Source organism: Euphorbia lathyris, chromosome 9, assembly GCF_963576675.1.
Source record: "Euphorbia lathyris chromosome 9, ddEupLath1.1, whole genome shotgun sequence".
NCBI classification, from domain to species: Eukaryota; Viridiplantae; Streptophyta; class Magnoliopsida; order Malpighiales; family Euphorbiaceae; genus Euphorbia; species Euphorbia lathyris.
This window is the reverse complement of record NC_088918.1, coordinates 48838584-48857696: the sequence shown is the minus strand read 5'-3', so window position 1 is coordinate 48857696 and position 19113 is coordinate 48838584. Positions and strand designations below refer to the sequence as shown.

The window sequence follows — 19113 nt, the reverse complement described above, 5'->3', positions numbered from 1 at the left end:
ACCTTTTCTATTTTAGTAAGGGCAGAAACAATATATCTTATCCATGGATTTTTGTAGTTGTAAAAGAAAGGGTTCAGATCCGAATGTTCAGAATGATTCAAATGATGAAGATCAGACTACCGTTGCTCCGCCTGCGAATTTGGAATTACAATAAATATATGTTTCAACTGTTGTTTATATTTTTTTTTTGGTAGAAAAGGAAAAGAAAAACGAATAACAACAAACTACCCAGGAATTAGCCTAAGGAAGCTAACCCCAATCCTATCTTCTAAGAGAAGATGAGAGATGAAACTAGGGGAAACAGGAAGGGTAGTAACGCCTAACGTCCCTTCATGGCCCGCCGCCGCCAAGCGATCAGCAACACGATTCTGCTCTCTAAAAATGTGTCTGAACTCTACGAACTCAAAGGAGGAGCAAAGCCTTATAATAGCTTTGATGAGGTTGCGACTGTTAAGACCCATAGAATGATTCTCAGAAATCATTTTGATTGCTTCCAAATTATCAGACTCCACAGAGAGCCTCTTAACACCCAGCCTTTTAGCAAGATTGATTCCAGTAAGAATAGCCCAGAGCTCCGCAGAAAAGGAAGAACCCAACCCTAAATTCTGGGAGAACCCAGAAAGCCAGACGCCCCCTACAACTCTAAGCACACCTCCAGCCGCAATCTTACCGTTACTGAGGCAGGAACCATCAGTATTCAGCTTCACAACCCCCTCTCTTGGCCTGCTCCATCCCACGAGATGGACATCACAACACTGAGAGGCTCTGGCAAGGGACTCTCCTTTGAAACTATCGATAATAGAGAAAAGTTTTTTCGAGAAGAAATCAGCTAAGTTTGTCATAAAAACAGTTTTATCTCCAAAAATCTCCTCGTCTCCATTTCCAAACTTGGTGACAGATAATAGCAAAGAAAATGTCACCATGCTCCATGTATGGAAGCAACTTTCCTCTAACACCATCAGAGAACCAGTCGACCTCAGAATGTGCCATGAAGGAAGAGAAAATATGGTGTGGGAGAATTTTCCTCCAAACCTCTTTACTATTAGAGCAATCTCTAAGAGCATGGCACAAAGTCTCAACATGGCCTCTGCATCTACTGCAAGCTCCAGAATCAGCCAAGTGCCTTCTGTGCCTATCCGAATTAGTAAGAAGCCTGTCCTTAACGCCCAGCCACAGGAAACTCCTAATACGGAAAGGAACTTTAAGGGTCCAAATCGACTTCCACACATCCGAGGGAGGATCAGATCTAAAGAGAGAGAAAGCTTCAAAGGCCGATTTGCAAGAATAAACTCCATTGTTAGTCAGCGCCCAACAGTGCCTATCCAAGTCTTCCTCTTGATTACTCACCTTCACTCCCCGCATTCTAAGGAGAGTCTCAAGGCTAAAGAAAGTATCAAACTTTGACCAGATCCAGTCCCCTTCCGAGTCAACCATATCGGCAATCCTCCAGTTGCGTATATCACTAGGCGGGGGGGAAGAACACACCTCAATTAATGGTTTATCCCCAATCCAGTTATCAAACCAGAAACTAATGGACTTACCATTCCCCACCTCCAGGCCAACTCCCAAGCAGAACTCATCAAACACAGCACTAAGTCCTTTCCAGAGGAAGGAACAATTAGCAACTCTCTCTTTCGGGCCCCCGAAGATTTTGTCTTTCCGATACTTACCACAAAGGAGGCGAACCCAAAGAGAGGAGGGGTTTTGCCACATACGCCAAAGGAGTTTCATTAATAAAACTTTATTATTTTCCTTTGCTTTCCTAATACCCAGACCCCCAGAATCTTTAGGCCGGCAAACCTCACTCCAAGGCACAAGATGGATCTTCCTGCCCTCCGCAGCTTCCCCCCACAGGAACCTACGGTTAATCTTGTCAAGATCATTAAGCACAGGATCCGGAAGCTTACAAGCCTGCATGATGTGATTGGGAGCAGCACAATTAACAGATTGAATTAACGTGAGGCGGCCAGCGAGAGACAGAGTCTTGGCTTTCCAAGTGGCACACTTCGAATTAGCTTTATCCAAAGTCTCTTTGAAGGAGCCTTTAGACACACGCTCACTATGGAGGGGAACGCCCAGATACTTCCCAAGAGAATCAGTAAGAGGAATACCTGAGAGATCACTTAATCTCTTACAGACTCTCTGATTCATATTCTTAGAGCACATCATCCTAGATTTCTGGATATTAAGCTTCTGCCCAGAGGCCGAACAAAAACAATCCAGAATATCCATAATGACTCTCAACTGCTCCTCATTACCCTCAAGAAAGATAAGGACATCATCTGCAAAGAATAAGTGAGTCACCTGGGGACAGAAGCTGTTGATCGCCACAGGGTGGAAACTCCCATTATCAATCGCATCCTGAATCAGGTGAGAGAGCCTCTCCATAGCAATAACAAAAAGGAAAGGGCTCATAGGATCCCCCTGACGGATTCCTCTGCCCGGGGAAAATTCCTCCGACATATCCCCATTGACCATAACTTGAAACACAGGAGAAGAAATACATACCTTAATTAAACTTCTCCAGCTGTCCGGGATTCTAGCTCTCTCAAGGCTCTCCATCAAGAAATCCCAATTAATTCGATCATAGGCCTTCTCTAAATCCAGCTTCAGAGCCACAATGCCTTTCCTCCCCTTCCTAATCTTCATCGTGTGGACCATCTCTTGGGCGATCACCACATTATCCATCATTTGTCTACCAGGCACAAAGCTACCCTGATTCTGACAAATGATCGCAGGAAGAATGCCACGGATTCTATTAGCCACAATCTTTGTAACAGTTTTGTAAAGAACATTACAAAGACTGATAGGTCTCATATGCAAAAAGGAAGAAGACTTATCAATCTTAGGAATCAGAACCAGGAGGGTTCTATTAACCAGCTCAATATCCTTCGAACCACTGAACACCCCCAAGACAAAATTATAGATGCCTTCCTTCACTACATCCCAATGCTTATGGTAAAAGCCCGCCGGAAAACAACTGTTGTTTATATTAATTGTACATTTCATGATTTTTTTTTTGTTTTTGTAGTCGTTTTCTTATCCTATAGTGGATCTATACTAGATTTAACTTATATGTATGTGAGAGTTTATTTCTCAGTTTTATTACTTAATGAAATATTAGCCTTAAAAAAAAACTAGACTAGACTAGACTACACTGCATCATATTAAGTGAAGTTAGAGATAAATAACTTATGGTAAAGGCTATGGTTATTATTATTATTATTTTTTTTGAATCAAATGCAGCATAACTTATTCATCTTAAAAAAATAGTTGACAAACCATTTAATGTACTTATTTAAAAAGATTATAGGACTTAATAATAACAATTGAATTGATGAGGGGTCAAATATGCGTTTTACCCAAATTGTGTTCAAAATGATCAAAAGGATTGTTTCCCTCTCCCGTCTCTGCACAGTGCACGCCCATTCATCACCTCCCTTTCCCTTTCCCTTTCCCTTTCGACTCTCAACGATTATTTTCTGCTATGCCCCATCAGACCGGGGCCCTAATAGTTGTGATTTTCAACCTCTCGCTCTTGAACTATTCTTCATCTCTTTAATTGGTAGAAAATTTTCAAAAACCCTAAGAATAATAGAATCGACATTTCTCAGATTTTGAAGATGGGGGGTTTTTCCGGAAAGATCGATGTGGACAAGTTATTATCGTTCAGCGATGACCTTGTGTCGGTTTTGAAGGAAAAGAGGGATATGAACATTCTTAATCAAAGTCTTCACCAGTTTAAAGCTCTTCGGTTATCTTGCGACGCCGGATACAACGATAGTCGGAGCCTTCTCGAAGGTCTATTTCCTTTTCCCTTTCTACTTTCTCTGTCTCTTTAGTTGCAATGGCAGTCCTATTTCAATGCTTTTTGTTATCACTGTTGTTTCAGTTGACATTTTTATTTTGGATCTAAATTTCTCAAATTTCGTTTCTTTTGTCTTGTGGTTTTCATTGTGTTTTGTCGAGGAGAGAACTGAAACCCAAACAGTAACTTTCTGCTTATCTCGCGGTGGGGTATTATAGCCTTTTACATTTTCAATTCTGTAGCAGTGGTGGTTTTTGGGCAATGTCTCCCTGGTGAAATGTTTGACAAGTTAAACTTCGATACCGGAAGCTTGAAGTTTGCTTCCTTGCATATTTACACCTAGATTTTCGCCAATGCCAGAAATGGTTTCTGGCAATCTTTTGAATTTATGATAAAGTACATATGATGGATTTTTTCAAATGTTGTTAGCTGTATGAAGTTACTGAAGTGCATATGAAAAGATTTCATTAGTAATGCAATGATGTTAGGAACGGAGGATGCAATAATCATCAGCTTGTGCAACACTGCGATGGACAAGTTTAAAATTTAAATGCTATATTTGAAATTTTCTTTTACACTGTATGTTCATGTATTAAGCAGATTATCAGAAAAAGATAGATGAATGCAAGCAGAAAGCTGAGAAGGCAAAACTTGAGGTTTCTGCAGATGACGAATTGGACCCTCTTCAGAAGGAATTAGAACAAGAACGTGAAAAAGAATTTCTATTGATGGAGGAGCTTAGATAAGTCTATACTTGATTCTACTGATGTAGTTCTTGGATTCTAGTATTATGTACTGGCATTGATTGTTGTTTATGTCTTATTTACGTAAACACAGTTATCAACAGTGAGATAAATGATCTCGAACGACGAAGGATTTTAGTTGAAGAACAAAAACAATCTTTGAAGAAACATGAGCAAGAAGAGCTGAGGGAACAGTAAGAATATATGAAAAATCTTGACTCCATTTTAAGAGTTGCTGAGCCTTTTAATTTGATTCATCAGCCTCTTTTTTTTCTTCATAATCAATGAGTAAAATAGAGGGCGAGCCTTGGCGCAACGGTAAACGTTGTTGTCGTGTGACCAAGAGATCACGGGTTCGAGTTTTAGGAGCGGCCTCTTGTCAAATAAATTGGCAGGGGAAGGCTTGCCCCCAGTACACCCTTGTGGTGGGACCCCTCCCCGGACCCTCGCTCAGCGGGGACGCGTAGTGCGACCGGGCCGCCCTTTAATCAATGAGTAAAATGTAAGCATGTGTTTTATCTGGTATTAGTCTATGATTGCATTGCATTGCACTTTACTCATATTTCTGATGATCCAGAAAAATGATTGTTATTGTTAATTTTTTTCTGAAAGTTAATGCAAGTGCCAATTGTGAGTATTTTTCATGTTTATGATAATTTTTGAGAGATAATTGTTCTTTAAATCTGTTCATCTTGCAGGAGGAAGCTTTCAATGTATGCTTCTGTCACAACTATCATTCCCAATTTGGATGAGTACTCCAAAATCTCAGGCCGTATCCTTTCATTGCACTTTGCAGCCCACTATGTTATTGTTTTATTTGTTTAGGGATATTATTGTGAACATTTTTGGAAGGTATCCTTTGTGGTTGAAGGCGATATAATCCGGTTTTCCTTTAACATCAATCTCAGATATTGTGGATAGAAATAAAAGGAAGGTTGAGAAATTTGAATTTGACCCAACAAACATGACCACATTTGATACATGCCAAAGCATTTGGAAGATGATAAATCTGTGACAGAAGTTGGAAAACATTGTTACGTTCTCCTGAAGACATAATGATTATATATTAATCCATTACTACTGTTGTGTGAGTCTTTTGTGATAGGGTTTAAGTTATTTTTAGTCATGGTGAAGTGTTGTGGGTGGCGGTTACTCAGTTCTCCTGCAGAGTTGAAAGCTAATTTCTCGCTTTATTCTATTAGATATTACTCAATATCATCAAATCCTGTGGACGAGTACATTCTGAAATCAGTTTCAATAATATTAATATCAATAGTTTGAGATGGGTCTCCAAACAATGTGCCTTTTTTTCATAAAATTATTTCATTCAGCTGGTATTATGCCCAAAAGTTGAAGGTAACAACATGATGAAGAGATCCAGGTAGCTTTTATTTGTACTGGCGGAATCATAGATCACCAGGATAATATTCTAAAATTTTATAGGCGTGGGCATTCTCTGAATTGAAAGCAGTGAAAGCGTTCTGGCCCTTTCACTGAACATGACAAAAAATAATGCAGACAGCAGAAAGAACCGCGGAGGTTTCATTGTAATCTGATGCTTGTGTTAATTACTCTATCCATGGCCTACAATTTGTTTAATTTTTGAGTATAACTGAAAACAATAATATTAGTATGAGAACCAAAAATTCTACCTATTATATTTTTATGGTCGTGATCATTATATTTTCAGCCTGTGAATCAGTCTGAAATGGTTTGTTGGGGCCCTGATATTCTCTCTTATTAATCTCAAATTAAGAAGTGGAATTTGTATAGGAGACTGGGTGTCCCTCTCCAGTTAAGTTGATCTTTGCTGCAGGATTTTGCTTGCAAGCATTAGGTATGATGTTTCCTTTATAAGTGTTGCACACGTAGGCTGTAAAATTGTTATAATCCTGCATTAAGAGCAATAATGTTTGTTAACTCTCACATGCAGACAAGCAGAGAAGAGAGCAAGTTTTAGAGACTGACATTTCCAAGTGGTCGATTATTCACAACTACCCACGGCATGAATGTTTGTGGAGGATTAAGGTGAGCAGTTTCATAACCATATAAATTGTCTAGCTGCATTTTACTTTTCAGTGTTAAGGAGTGGAAACAAGAAATATGAATCTAGGCTTAATACATCACTTGCCCCCTGAACTTGTCCAAAAAGGTTGATTGGCCCCCTGAACTTACATGGTGTCTCATTAGTCCCCTAAACTTGTTTAAAGTGTCATGATTAAGTCCCTAAATCTATAAAAATGTACAAAATAAAAATTTAATTTGTTTTAAAGACTTAAAATCACGAATTAAGCCTTTACTTTTTAAGTTTTGAATTTTTTACAGATTTAGGCAGATTGCAATGTAGGTCACTTTGAACAAGTTCATGGGGGCAAATGGATCACTGTAAGCAGATTCAGGGAGCCAATAGGTCATTTTAAACAAATTCAGGTGGCCAATAAATTATTTTAAGTAAGTTGAGGGGGCTAACGAGACACTATGTAAGTTCAAGGGACCAATCAAGCTTTTTGAACAAGTTCAGGGGGCTTTTGATGTATTAAGCCCTGAATCTATCATTGCCATTTGGCTTAAACAAAGAAGGAAATGAAACTAATAACCTTTGCTCCGGTGCCATTGTTATAGCAGTCCACAACAGGCTTTATAGATAAACCAAGTGAACTGAAACAAGTTTGCCAATTTTGATGTTGTCCTTCAATTACTAGGAACTCCATGCAGTAAATCAAAGCATAATACTTGTTCTGCAGTAAGAAATTTTAAAGAAAAAAGGATAAAAAACGAAAGTGGATTGAAACTTCCAAGTTAAAAATGGTAATGCAAAATGCAGGAAGAAAAAAAGAAGACTTACCACATCATGCCATACATTGACAGCACAGGCTTGTATTGTATTTAATTTGCATTCCTCAAAACCATTCTGCAAATTTTGGCGTGAACACAAGGATCAATTAATGGATCAAAATTGCACTATAAGAAACAGTGTTGTGAGTGTATCATGTTCATAGTCACCCTTCTAGAGGCTTTGAATTGGTCATAATAAAGACGTGCTTTCTATTTTGGTTTTAATTCATAGTCAGAAATCTGTGTTCAACCTGTGCAAATTTTAGAGTATGAATTGGAAACCCACAGTGTTGGAAAATTGAAAGGATAAAAATGAAAAGATGAAAACTTGACCTGGCAAACCACGGTGCCGTTAACTGTGGTGATATGTGCATTACCCCAAGGAACCATCCTGAGATTGATGATTTCGGTGAGACCATTGTTGAATATAGTCATGAGATTTCTGACTATGAAATTTGCACAGGCTGGACACAGAGTTTCATAGTAGACAGAAAGATTGACTTTTCCAGCATAACAAGGTGGAGATATCAAAAATATTAGAGTGAAAGGAATAAAGAGTGAGAAGGCTAATTTCCGAGTCCGAGAAATCATTTTTGTCAGATCAGTATACAATAAGACAGATTCGTTCCTCCATATATAAGCTCGAACGGTAATATTATTCTTTATATTATGTGGAAATTGACAAGAATGCCCTTTCTACTTGGTGAAATTAAATCCCATGTGTTTTACTGATCAACTTGCTTTATTCTTTTTTGGTAATTTTTCTTTCTTTTCTAATTATTATAGGGGCCTAAGATACTGTTGTTGTTGGATAAAACACCTAAAAGATGTAGTTTGAGGAAATGTTTCTCAACATAAGGTCGGTTAAGAAATATTTGAAACTGTTTTTAACTATCTGGTTAAAAAAAGCTCCAATTACGACACAGTATGCTGTAATTGTAACTTTTTTCCCAATTATGACGTACCTTGGATTTTTTTTTTTTTTTTTTCCAACCAGATGGTTAAAGGCAGCTGAACCTAGACTGAAAAATATTTCCTCAAACTACATATTTTTGCCATTTAGGTGTTTTTGCTAGACAATGCTTTTGCTTAATTGCTGGTTATTCTTTTCTTCCAATTCTATTTGAGATTAGTGCATGATAAATAATAATTGAGTGAAATGTCCAAAAAGTTGTAGAAACTTAGTGAAAGAATAATTGCGGAGCAGGAATAGTACAGTAGAAGTTGTTGGAAATTGGAATGTGTCAACAAATAAATAAAAGTAGGGAAGGGAGAAGTAGATTCTTTATTGAGAATTGAAACTAAAATCTGAAACCTGACAATAATTGCAGTCTCCTTTATATTATATGATAAAGTCTGATAGAGAGACCATAATATTAATATGGGCATTTGGATATAATAAGTAGGGTAGTATTTATGATGAGAATACAATAGCACATAGCACATGGCTTGTAGTAGGAAGACAGCAAGTTGACATTAATATTTATGTAGTCTAGTTAGCTTAAGAGGCGATTTCAGTGAATATTATGACTATGTAGTGCTGGTGCTGATGATGTGAAGTTGGGCGAACAAACTGCAGCAGGATTTTGCTTCCACAACTGACTGTTCTCTTGTGGAACAGATTTACAAGCATCAGGTACTTGACTCCCTTTATAAGCTTTGCATATATAGCTCACAAAATTCTCAAAGTCCTGTAAATGTAATGAATTAAATCATTCCTTTTGGGAATTGAGTTGTTGATTATGAAATTGAAGTTGATAGACAAGTAAACCTCTTGGAGGGGGTGATTATTAACAACAATCCAGGGTACAAATCTATGAGAGGGATTAAGCTGTGCTGTTTGGGCTGCAAATTGATGTTCAAGCTGCTTCAATTGAATGCTGTAATTAGTTCGTCAAACTAGTACGATTTTAACTTTAATTGGGATTAATCGGACCTACCGTGTTTCCATATCCAGTAGTATAGCAGTCAATTATGGGTTGTCTACCAATTCCAGAAATTTCAAAGCAATTAACCCACTCTTCCTCTCTTTTCTCAAACCACTTACTCTCAACACACTGTATAAACCTGAAATGCTTCTCCTGCCAATTTCCACCATTATTAATAAATTAATTGCATACAACAGTGGAAACAAAAACTCAGAATTAGTTGGCTGATGACCCACACCAATACTACAGTTAATGAACATATATATATATTTTCAGTAGAAATAAGACTTACCACATCCGGGTAGATGGTTATGGCGCAGGCTTCAATGGCATTTAAGATGCATTCGTTTGCCCCATGCTGCATTCATTTCAATTTAATGAAATGTAATAATCAGCTTAATTAACCTTCACTATTACTCCATCCATTCCAATCCAAAATATAAATTTTCACACAAATTAAGAAATATAATTAATATAGAATGAATTAATGAATTTAATTGGTTAACTAAAAAGAAATTCTTTTATATAATGGTTGGTGAATAAGTCTTGTAATTTTGAAAAATACATGGATCAAGATAAAAAAAAGGGTAAATTTCAAATAAAACCCCTGTGGTTTTACTAATTTTCAGATAAAGGACTGTGGTTTACCTTTTGTCAAAACAAGGACTGAGGTTTTCAACTTTAGCAAAATAAGGATTTTTTCGATTGATACTATTAAAATCACCATTGACGACTTCAAAAATGACATATTTTAAGAACTACTAATATTCTAAGCAACTTTAATTCTTCAACTTTTTTATTTCGAGATTATTTAGATGATGTTTGGTAAAGAGAGAGAAAGTTAATGTTTAGAGAGAGAAAGTTTCAAAAAAGATGATTTTCTAAAATTGAAAATGTAGTTCCATAGAAAATATGATATTGAACAACTTTAATTCTTGAAAATTTTCATTTTTAGGTCGTTAAAGATAGTTTTAATAACATTATTAAAAGTGTGAAACCTCAATCCTCGTTTTGACAAAAAGTAAACCACAGTCCTTTATCTAAAAATTAGTAAAGCCACATGGGTTTTATTTGAAATTTACCCTAAAAAAATTAATACTGCTCGGAAAACTAAATTAAAAGTTATTAGAAAACCAAAAAGACTTATATTTTGAAAAAAAACTCAATTGCTAGAATGACTTATAAAAAGAAATGGACTATCTACTTTGCTAAAGGAATGACTCAATGACCATTTAAGAAATATCGGTTTGGGTGCAGTAGATTTTAATTAGGAGAAAGACTAAAAAGTGCTTAATTAATTGGGGATAAGATCCAAATTTAACCCTAATGTTTTAGAAGAGTTCATATTTAGCTGTATCATTTAAAATATGCAAATTTAATCATAATATTTTGAAGAAAGATCAATTTTAACCTTATTTTATTGAAAATTTGAAAAGACAAATTTGATTATTATTTAACTATCACTTTAGACATTTCAAGCTAACAATTGATTCTTCTACATATAAGTTAATCATAAACTTTTTATAAAAGATTTATTGTGTTACTAATATAATTAAAAATAATAATAAAAAGTACGAAACTTTTCAGTTCATCGATAAATTTGTTTAGAAAGTCCGATGCGACAGTTAAATAACAGTTAAACCAGTTTTTTTAAATTTTGGTAGGACTAAAATTGATATTTTAAAAAAAACATTAGTTTTAAATTTGGATGATTTTGCAGGCCTTTCATGTAGATTTGAGTGATAAAAGAAAAATTGTAAATCTTACAAAGTAATAAATGGATGAGAAAAGAGAGATAGATACCTGGCAAAGGAAGGTACCATCGGATTGAATAAAAGCGTTGCCCCAAGGAATGAAAGTGAAATTGAGGATTGAGAGAAGCTGTTTATCATAAAAAAGGTTCACCAATCGATTAACTATGAAATCTTCACAGTATGGGCATAGAGCTTCATAGTACAAAGATACTCTCACTTTTTCACTGCAGCTGCAACCACTCACTATAACTATAACTAGATATAAACCCAATACCTCTCGACGATCCATTAACCTATATTCTTTCAAGGATTCACCCACCCACCTATCTATCTATCTATATATACATCTAGAGAAAAAAGAAAAAAGGAATCAATTTGGAGTTAACTAATTAATTGACATGCAAATGCAGGCATCATAAGGCTGAGTTGTGGTCTCCCACTCGGTGGCCCTCTTTCATTTTCTTTTTCTACTTTTTTTCTTTTTCTTTTGCCTTAATGCTCAATTTAGCAATTTTGCCAAAACCAAACCACTTTTATAGTTGTCCTATAAAATCACTTGACACCGAATCATGTAAATAATAACAGGAAAAGTACAAAAATAAACCTTGTAGTTACACTTGTTTTCGATCGGCACTTTTGAGGTTCATTTTGTTAGCAAACACATACCAAATGGACTAACGGTGTTAAAAGTCAAAGGAAAAAGAATTAATTTTGTCCTTATATTTATTTATTTTATAAATTAACCCCTTTATTATCTAACTATCACAAACAAACCCCAAAATAAAAAATAAAAATCAATTACACCATTTTCTCCATCATTTTTTAATAAAAATCAAAACACATCTACTCTCCCTCCCTATTTTCTCTCTCTAAAAATAGAAAAAGAAATCAATAGAAATTAAACCAAAACAAAGTTCAACATATTAATTAGATGAAATTAAAATATAAAGACAAACACGTACATTGTGATCAATATCGAAGTCAAATAACTATTTTATTCCGAAACACACCCGTACTGAAAATTAAGGATTGATAATCTCGCGGCAATATTTAACAATGCGTAGTGCAGAAACAGTGACGGCGGAAGCATCAGCAATGTCCTCCGCGGAAGCCCTCCGTCTGGCAAACGGCAACGCAATTGCTTCTCCTAACACATGAGCCCTTGAACCGATGGCTCAGAGACTCAGAGGTCCTGCCCTCTGCAACATTTTCTCTTTTAAGTCAAGGCCGACTGTGATCTCTGTAGTTCCGTCTAAATAATTTGACGGACATAAACTTAAATTCATAAATAAAGGTCTAATATGTTGAAACAAAATAGGAGAGATTCAATCCACTAAAATGGAACCTGCGGCGAGAAAGAGGAAGAGGAGAAAAGGAGCTGAAAAGAGACCCATCATTTTTAGAGAGAGAAAATAGAGAGGGAAAGTGGGTGTGTTTTGATTTGTATTAAAAAGAGATGGAGAACACTGTGTAATTGCTTTTTATTTTTTATTTTTGGATTTGTTTGTGACAATTAGATAATAAGAAGGGGTTAATTTATAAAATAAATAAATATAAGGACAAAACTAACTCTTTTCTCTTTGACTTTTAACACCGTTTGTCAATTTGGCATGTGTTTGCTAACGGAATGAACCTCAAGATACAAGTTTGTAAATTTTTAAACCACAACGGGGTGTTTGTTAGAAGGAATATAAGAGGTGGGATATGGATAAAAAATACGAGATAAGTTATCCCGTGTTTGTTTGGGAGATAGAAGAGTGAGACAAATGAGGGATAAGCTAAGAGAGGGGGGTGGAGGGGGTGAGGGGTGGTATAAGTAGGTGTGATAAGCTCCTGCTATAAAAATGGAATTTATTATTTTTCAGGATTATCATTAAATGATATGTATGTATTAGATGATAAAGTTTCTGTTTACACAATTAATATCAAAAGACAAAGAAAGGAGAATTCAACTTACTTGTGGAATTTTCATCTAGGGCATATAAAATGAGAGGCACATGCCTAAGCTGCATCAAGATGAGCTTATAGACTCAATTGATTCTCAATCAATAGACATATGTGAATCTTATTTAAAAGGAAAGATGACAAAAACACCATTTAGCAATAAAGAGGAATGTGTATCAGACACTTTAGGACTAATACATTCAAATGTATGTGGCCTTATGTCAACACAAGTAAGAGGAGGATTCAGTTACTTTATTAGCTTCATAGATTATTATACTAGATATGGATTCGTCTACTTGATGAAGTATAAATCAGAAGCTTTTGAGAAATTCAAATGCTTCAAGAATGAAGTAGAAAACAAACAGGAAAGTATATCAAGGTACTTCAATCAGATTGAGGTGGAGAATATCTTTCAGCTGATTTCCTGAATTATGTAAACGAACATGACATTCACTCACAATGGACTCCTCCATACACACCACATCACAACAGTGTATTTGAAAGGAGAAATTGCACTCTTTTAGATATGGTATGATCTATGATGAGCGCAACCACTCTTCTAAAGATGTTTTGGGGCTACACCCTAGAAACCGTCTTTTTTACCTTGAACCGAGTACCCACCAAATCTGCCACTTTTACTCCATTCAGATCGTTCATTGGACAGAAACCCGTTTTCTCTTTCATAAGAATTTGGGGATGTTAAACACATGTTAAACACATGACATTAGATAAGTTAGATCCTAAATCTGATAAATGCTTCTTCATTGGATATACGAAAGAAATTGCAGGATATTACTTTTATCATCCGGATGATCAGAAAGTAATAGTATTCATTTCTAGAGAAACAGTTTCTGCTAGAAACACAAGTAGGAAACGTGATTGAACTAGATGAAGTTCAAGAAGAGGCATCAATTGAAATAGCGGAAATGACGGTGGAACCCGAATCTGTCTCATAGGATGAGACACACGTGACACTACTACATTGTAGATCTGGTTGAGTTTGTCAAATCCTAGAGAGATTTGGATTTCTAGTGGGAGACGACGAAGAGGTTCCTGTGTTAGATGATGAACCTACTCAAGGAAATTAGGGCTAAGGTATAGCAGCGGAAATATAAAATTTTTAGCCTATTTCCTTTTAACCATAGGATCCGTTAATCGGTATTTCATATAAAGAGGGATAAGAAGGAATACCTTTCGATGAACAATCTACCGTTGTTAAAGAAGCGCCCACAATTCTTCTCCGAGATTCCAACCACAAAGTTTAACACGGAGAGGTTAAGATGAAATCAACCCTTATGAGATGCAACCAAAATAGATTGCCTCTAATTAACCAACACAAGATCAAAGAGAAAGAGGGATGAATAAGATTAATCAATCGATGGAATGCCGTATGAATTCTTGTCCACGAACTAGGGGATGGGAATTCTTTTTCTCTCACTGAATAGCAATTTCGAAAATCACTAAAGGGGGAGGGATTAGGCTTGGTCAAAATTCACATGGGAGGGGGTATATATAGTTGCTTGAATCTAAACCCTAGTTAGATAGGAATAGGTTACTTAATAGGAATCCAATTCGGAAAAGGATTCATAATTATTATCTTACTATATATCTGATATATTTAGGATAATAATAAATAAACTAATTGGATAATAATAGGAGTATATTAATCCAATTAAAACTCCTAATTTAATTATCTCTTAATTAATTTAATTCATAATCCTAATCAAATTAGGATTAATGGAATAAAATCAATTCTTTATCTCTATATACAAATTTCGCCCCCCTCCATATATTTGGGCCTTACTGGGCTCAATTGGGCTTCCATCTATTAATCATATCCATCTCTCTTTTGGTTCCAAGTCTTATGTGTGATCCATTAGGTTCTTACTACTTCTGGCCGTATGCAACTATTAAATTAATTTCTTCAAGAATTATATTTAATCCTTGCATAACGGAATGATGTACTGAGTATGTTATTGGCAAGTCTGTAATCATTCCCCCAGAGTCCGTTAAGAAGACAGGTTGATTCTGTCGTTAACCCTTCCGTATTAGTTACGGTATAATACGATCCTTTATCAACTACATCCTTGAACTGAATCTTATGACTATGGGTAATGTCAAGTCACATATAGCGAGACGTTCGTTTTACTTGTTCTTGGCCGAGTCAACTCAAAAAGATAGGTTAAGTGAAATCTGCATTTCTACTCTTAAGCTATCACCTTGCAAGGGTTTAGAGTCGAGTCTTCCACAAGCGATCCTTGGATGTATCTCCCATTAATCGGGAGTGATAAACGCTCAATCCAATGTATAACTACCCTGACATTACTTCTTGTGACACCCAACCTTTGCAGTTCACACCCCAGAGTCATCTCTGTTAAGGATCGTGGGACCGCAGGATCAAAGTCTCACATTCAGTAATTCAGGATGACCAATTAACATTCTTTTGAGTCTGAGGATTAGTTATACCTAGTAATACCAATGAGATGAACAGTTGACAAGGATGAATCTACCCATCCTGTTATCTAAAATCGGATCCCCAATCCTAATGAACAACGTTTCACCGGATCTATGTAACTGTCCAGATATCTATATATATGAAGCTTGTGAGATCAGCTTTCTGTCGGACAGAAGACATTGTTACATACAAGTCTCAACCGTGATATATCAATCCTAAACATATCACTTGACTTGGGGTGGTTTTAAGTTTATTAGTTTATTATAAAGTTTTGTCTCACTTCATGCTTGTATGAACACTTTATAATCACTTTAAACGAACTTACGGATTTCCTTTTATTAGACTTTATTCAGTGCTTAAAAGGGATTGCCTTTATATAGTTATAAAACATATATCTCATTAAAACAAATGATATAAAGAACAATTCATTTACAATAAGTTTGTATCCCGCAACAATTGACTATAGGACACTAAACCCCAACATACTCCCACTTGGACTAAAGCCAATTGTTTCTAAAACTTATCCCAGTAGAAGTTAAATGACGATCATGTACTTTCTGGGTTAAAGGCTTTGTCAACGGATCTGCAACGTTGTCCTCTGTAGGTACTCTTTCTATTCTCACATCTCCTCTAGCCACAATCTCTCTTATGATGTGGTATCGCTTTAGGTAGTGCTTGGATGCATTATGAGACCGTGGTTCCTTTGCTTGCGCAATGGCTCCATTGTTATCACAGTACAGAGTAATGAGATTGACAATGTCAGGCACCACACCTAGTTCTGTAATGAACTTTCTAATCCAAACTGCTTCCTTTGCCGCTTCCGCAGCAGCGATGTACTCTGACTCGGTCGTAGAGAAAGCTACGCTTCCATGCTTGGAACTTTTCCAACTGACCGCGCCCCCATTTAGGATAAACAGGTATCCTGATTGGGATTTAAAATCATTCTCATCTGTGAGATGACTAGCGTCTGAAAATCCTTGTATTTTCAGATCTCCTTCTCCGTACACTAGGAACATATCTTTAGTCCTTCTCAAGTACTTAAGAATGTTCTTGACGGCAATCCAATGCTCGTCTCCCGGATTACCTTGGTAACGACTTGTTACAGATAACGCGAACGCTACGCCAGGTCTAGTGCATAGCATAGCATACATAATCGAACCGATCGCGCTGGTGTACGGGACTACAGCCATGCGTCGTTTGTCATCATCAGTTTTAGGACATTGATGATTGTTTAACTTTACTCCATGTACCATGGGTAAGTTACCTCGTTTCGATTCAAGCATGCTAAACCGATTTAGCACCTTTTCAATGTATGTAGCTTGTGAAAGACCAAGCAGTCTACGCGATCTATCTCTGTAGATCTTTATACCAAGTATATAGGCTGCTTCACCAAGGTCTTTCATTGAGAAGTTACCAGATAACAAAACTTTCACCGATTGTAATAGAGCAATGTCATTTCCCATTAACAGTATATCGTCCACATATAGTATGAGAAATGCTATAGAGCTCCCACTTGCTTTCTTGTAAATGCAAGCTTCTTCGCAATTTTGTTCGAAACCAAATTGTTTTATGGTTTCGTCAAAACGCTTGTTCCAGCTTCTAGATGCTTGCTTGAGTCCATAAATGGATCTCTGAAGTTTGCAAACTTTATTTGCATCCTTTGATATGAAACCTTCAGGCTGCATCATGTATACATCCTCAAGCAGATTTCCATTTAGGAAAGCTGTTTTCACATCCATTTGCCAAATCTCATAATGAAAATGAGCAGCAATTGCAAGCATGATTCTGATTGATTTGGACATAGCAACAGGAGAGAAGGTTTCGTCATAATCAACACCTTGTTTCTGACGATATCCCTTCGCTGCCAACCTAGCCTTGTAGGTGCTAACCTTTCCATCCATGTCAGTCTTCTTTTTGAAGATCCACCTGCACCCAATGGGTTTTATCCCTTCGGGTGGATCAACCAAAGTCCAAACTTGGTTAGTATACATGGAATCCATTTCAGAATCCATGGCCTCAAGCCATGCTTTAGAATCTGGACTAGTAAGAGCCTCTTCGTAGTTTTCGGGTTCGTCGTCTAACACGGGAACCTCGTCATCATCTCCCACTAGAAAACCATATCTAACTGGGAGTTCACGAACTCTTCGTGATCTATGAATAGGTGCCACTAGAGTCTCATCTAATGGGACTTCTTCGGGTACCTCAACCGCTTCTGTTGTTTCAGTCGTTGTTTCTTCCTCTTGAACTTCGTCGAGTTCAATCACGCTTCCCTTTTGTGTTTCTTCGAGAAACTCTTTCTCTAAGAAGGTTGCATGTTTGGATACTATTACTTTCTGATCATCTGGATGATAGAAGTAATACCCTATGGTTTCCCTGGGATATCCAATGAAGAAACATTTATCAGATTTAGAATCTAATTTGTCGGACGCAACGCGTTTGACATATGCTGAACAACCCCATACTCTCATGAACGAGAACACGGGTTTCTTACCAACGAACAATTCATATGGTGTGGAAACAGCGGATTTAGTTGGTACTCGGTTCAGGGTGAAGAGGGCAGTTTCTAAGGCATAGCCCCAGAACGTCTTTGGAAGTAAGGCCATGCTCATCATAGATCGTACCATATCTAATAGGGTACGGTATTCTCAGCTCATATTCAGGACCAAAATATCATCCTAATATAAGTCCTTTAGGGCGTGTACCTATGCCCTAGCTACTTGATCGCCCTTCCTATAGTGTTTCCACGGTAAGATGATGCTATAAATCTATGCATTTGCCTATGTTTGGGGTCTAATTTGTCTATGCATGTTTGGGGTCTAATTTATCTATGCATGTTTGGGGTCTAATTTATCTATGAATTTTCTAGCTGTTGTGGCATATTTATGGAATGTTGATAGAGCCCTTCATTGAGGGGCCATTTCTTGGCCGAGAGCGAATTGATGAGCTATACATCAGCAACAGGGCAGGTTATGTAGCAACTTCCAGGAGATGGACTCAAGAGCACAAGGGGGGCATGATGATGTGCGTGCGAATAGCATGCAAGGGGGAGGCATGATGTGTGAATAGCAACAAAGGAGGTGTGGATGCTAAACAAACGTTGAGCTGGATGGTGTGGACTACTAGAGGCATAGAGCCAAACTTGAAGAACAGAATGATTACAGATTACAAATCTACTTGGTAATCAATCTGATCTTCAATGTTGGCTTCATGCCTCTCCAGTACTCCACTCCATCCAGCTCTAGTGTTTGTTTATCATCCAAATCTCCTTTGTTGCTATTCGCACATCACGCCCCCCCCTTGCACGCTATTCGCACGTCACATCATCATCCCCCTTGCACGCTATCCTTTTTTTGTAATACAAAGTAGACAACTTATTGAAGTAGACATATGTATATTCAAGTGATACAGAACATGCTATATAACAAGTACACAACTTATTCGTGTATACATGGCTATTCCTAAATTGATATAAAACTTGTGCTGATAACATCATAAATCCATCACTATAATTCACTAACACAGAACATGCTTTCCTAAATTGATATAAAACTTGTGCTGATAACATCATAAATCCATCACTATAATTCACTAACACAGAACATGCTATATGTATATTCAAGTGACACAAAACATGCTATATGTATAT

General features: G+C 36.8%; 3 protein-coding genes across 4 annotated transcripts; 1 reads left to right on the top strand and 2 right to left on the bottom strand.

Annotated features, from left to right (window-relative positions):
- Positions 1–3404: 3404 nt before the first annotated feature.
- Positions 3405–5832, top strand: LOC136206798 (kinetochore protein SPC24 homolog). Its single transcript, XM_065997975.1, has 5 exons — positions 3405–3801; positions 4409–4551; positions 4645–4745; positions 5250–5323; positions 5460–5832. Exons 1-5 carry the CDS (start codon positions 3624–3626, stop codon positions 5564–5566), a joined length of 603 nt encoding a protein of 200 aa, XP_065854047.1. The 5' UTR covers positions 3405–3623; the 3' UTR covers positions 5567–5832.
- A 139-nt stretch (positions 5833–5971) lies between these two features.
- On the bottom strand, positions 5972–8500 carry LOC136206797 (gamma-interferon-responsive lysosomal thiol protein-like). The gene is made up of 5 exons (XM_065997974.1): positions 7720–8500; positions 7397–7462; positions 7149–7289; positions 6520–6612; positions 5972–6443 (listed from the first exon to the last, which is right to left on the bottom strand). The coding sequence occupies exons 1-5, from the start codon at positions 7975–7977 to the stop codon at positions 6303–6305; spliced, it is 699 nt and encodes a 232-aa protein (XP_065854046.1). The 5' UTR covers positions 7978–8500; the 3' UTR covers positions 5972–6302.
- Positions 8501–8757: 257 nt separating this feature from the next.
- On the bottom strand, positions 8758–11559 carry LOC136206796 (gamma-interferon-responsive lysosomal thiol protein-like). 2 transcript variants are annotated; one of them, XM_065997972.1, is made up of 5 exons: positions 11118–11559; positions 9607–9672; positions 9327–9467; positions 9158–9253; positions 8758–9077 (listed from the first exon to the last, which is right to left on the bottom strand). In XM_065997972.1, the coding sequence occupies exons 1-5, from the start codon at positions 11355–11357 to the stop codon at positions 8901–8903; spliced, it is 720 nt and encodes a 239-aa protein (XP_065854044.1). In that variant the 5' UTR covers positions 11358–11559; the 3' UTR covers positions 8758–8900. The 2 variants fall into 2 exon arrangements, with proteins under 2 accessions (XP_065854044.1, XP_065854045.1); XM_065997973.1 differs by having other exon boundaries at positions 9158–9250; positions 11118–11554.
- Positions 11560–19113: the final 7554 nt, after the last annotated feature.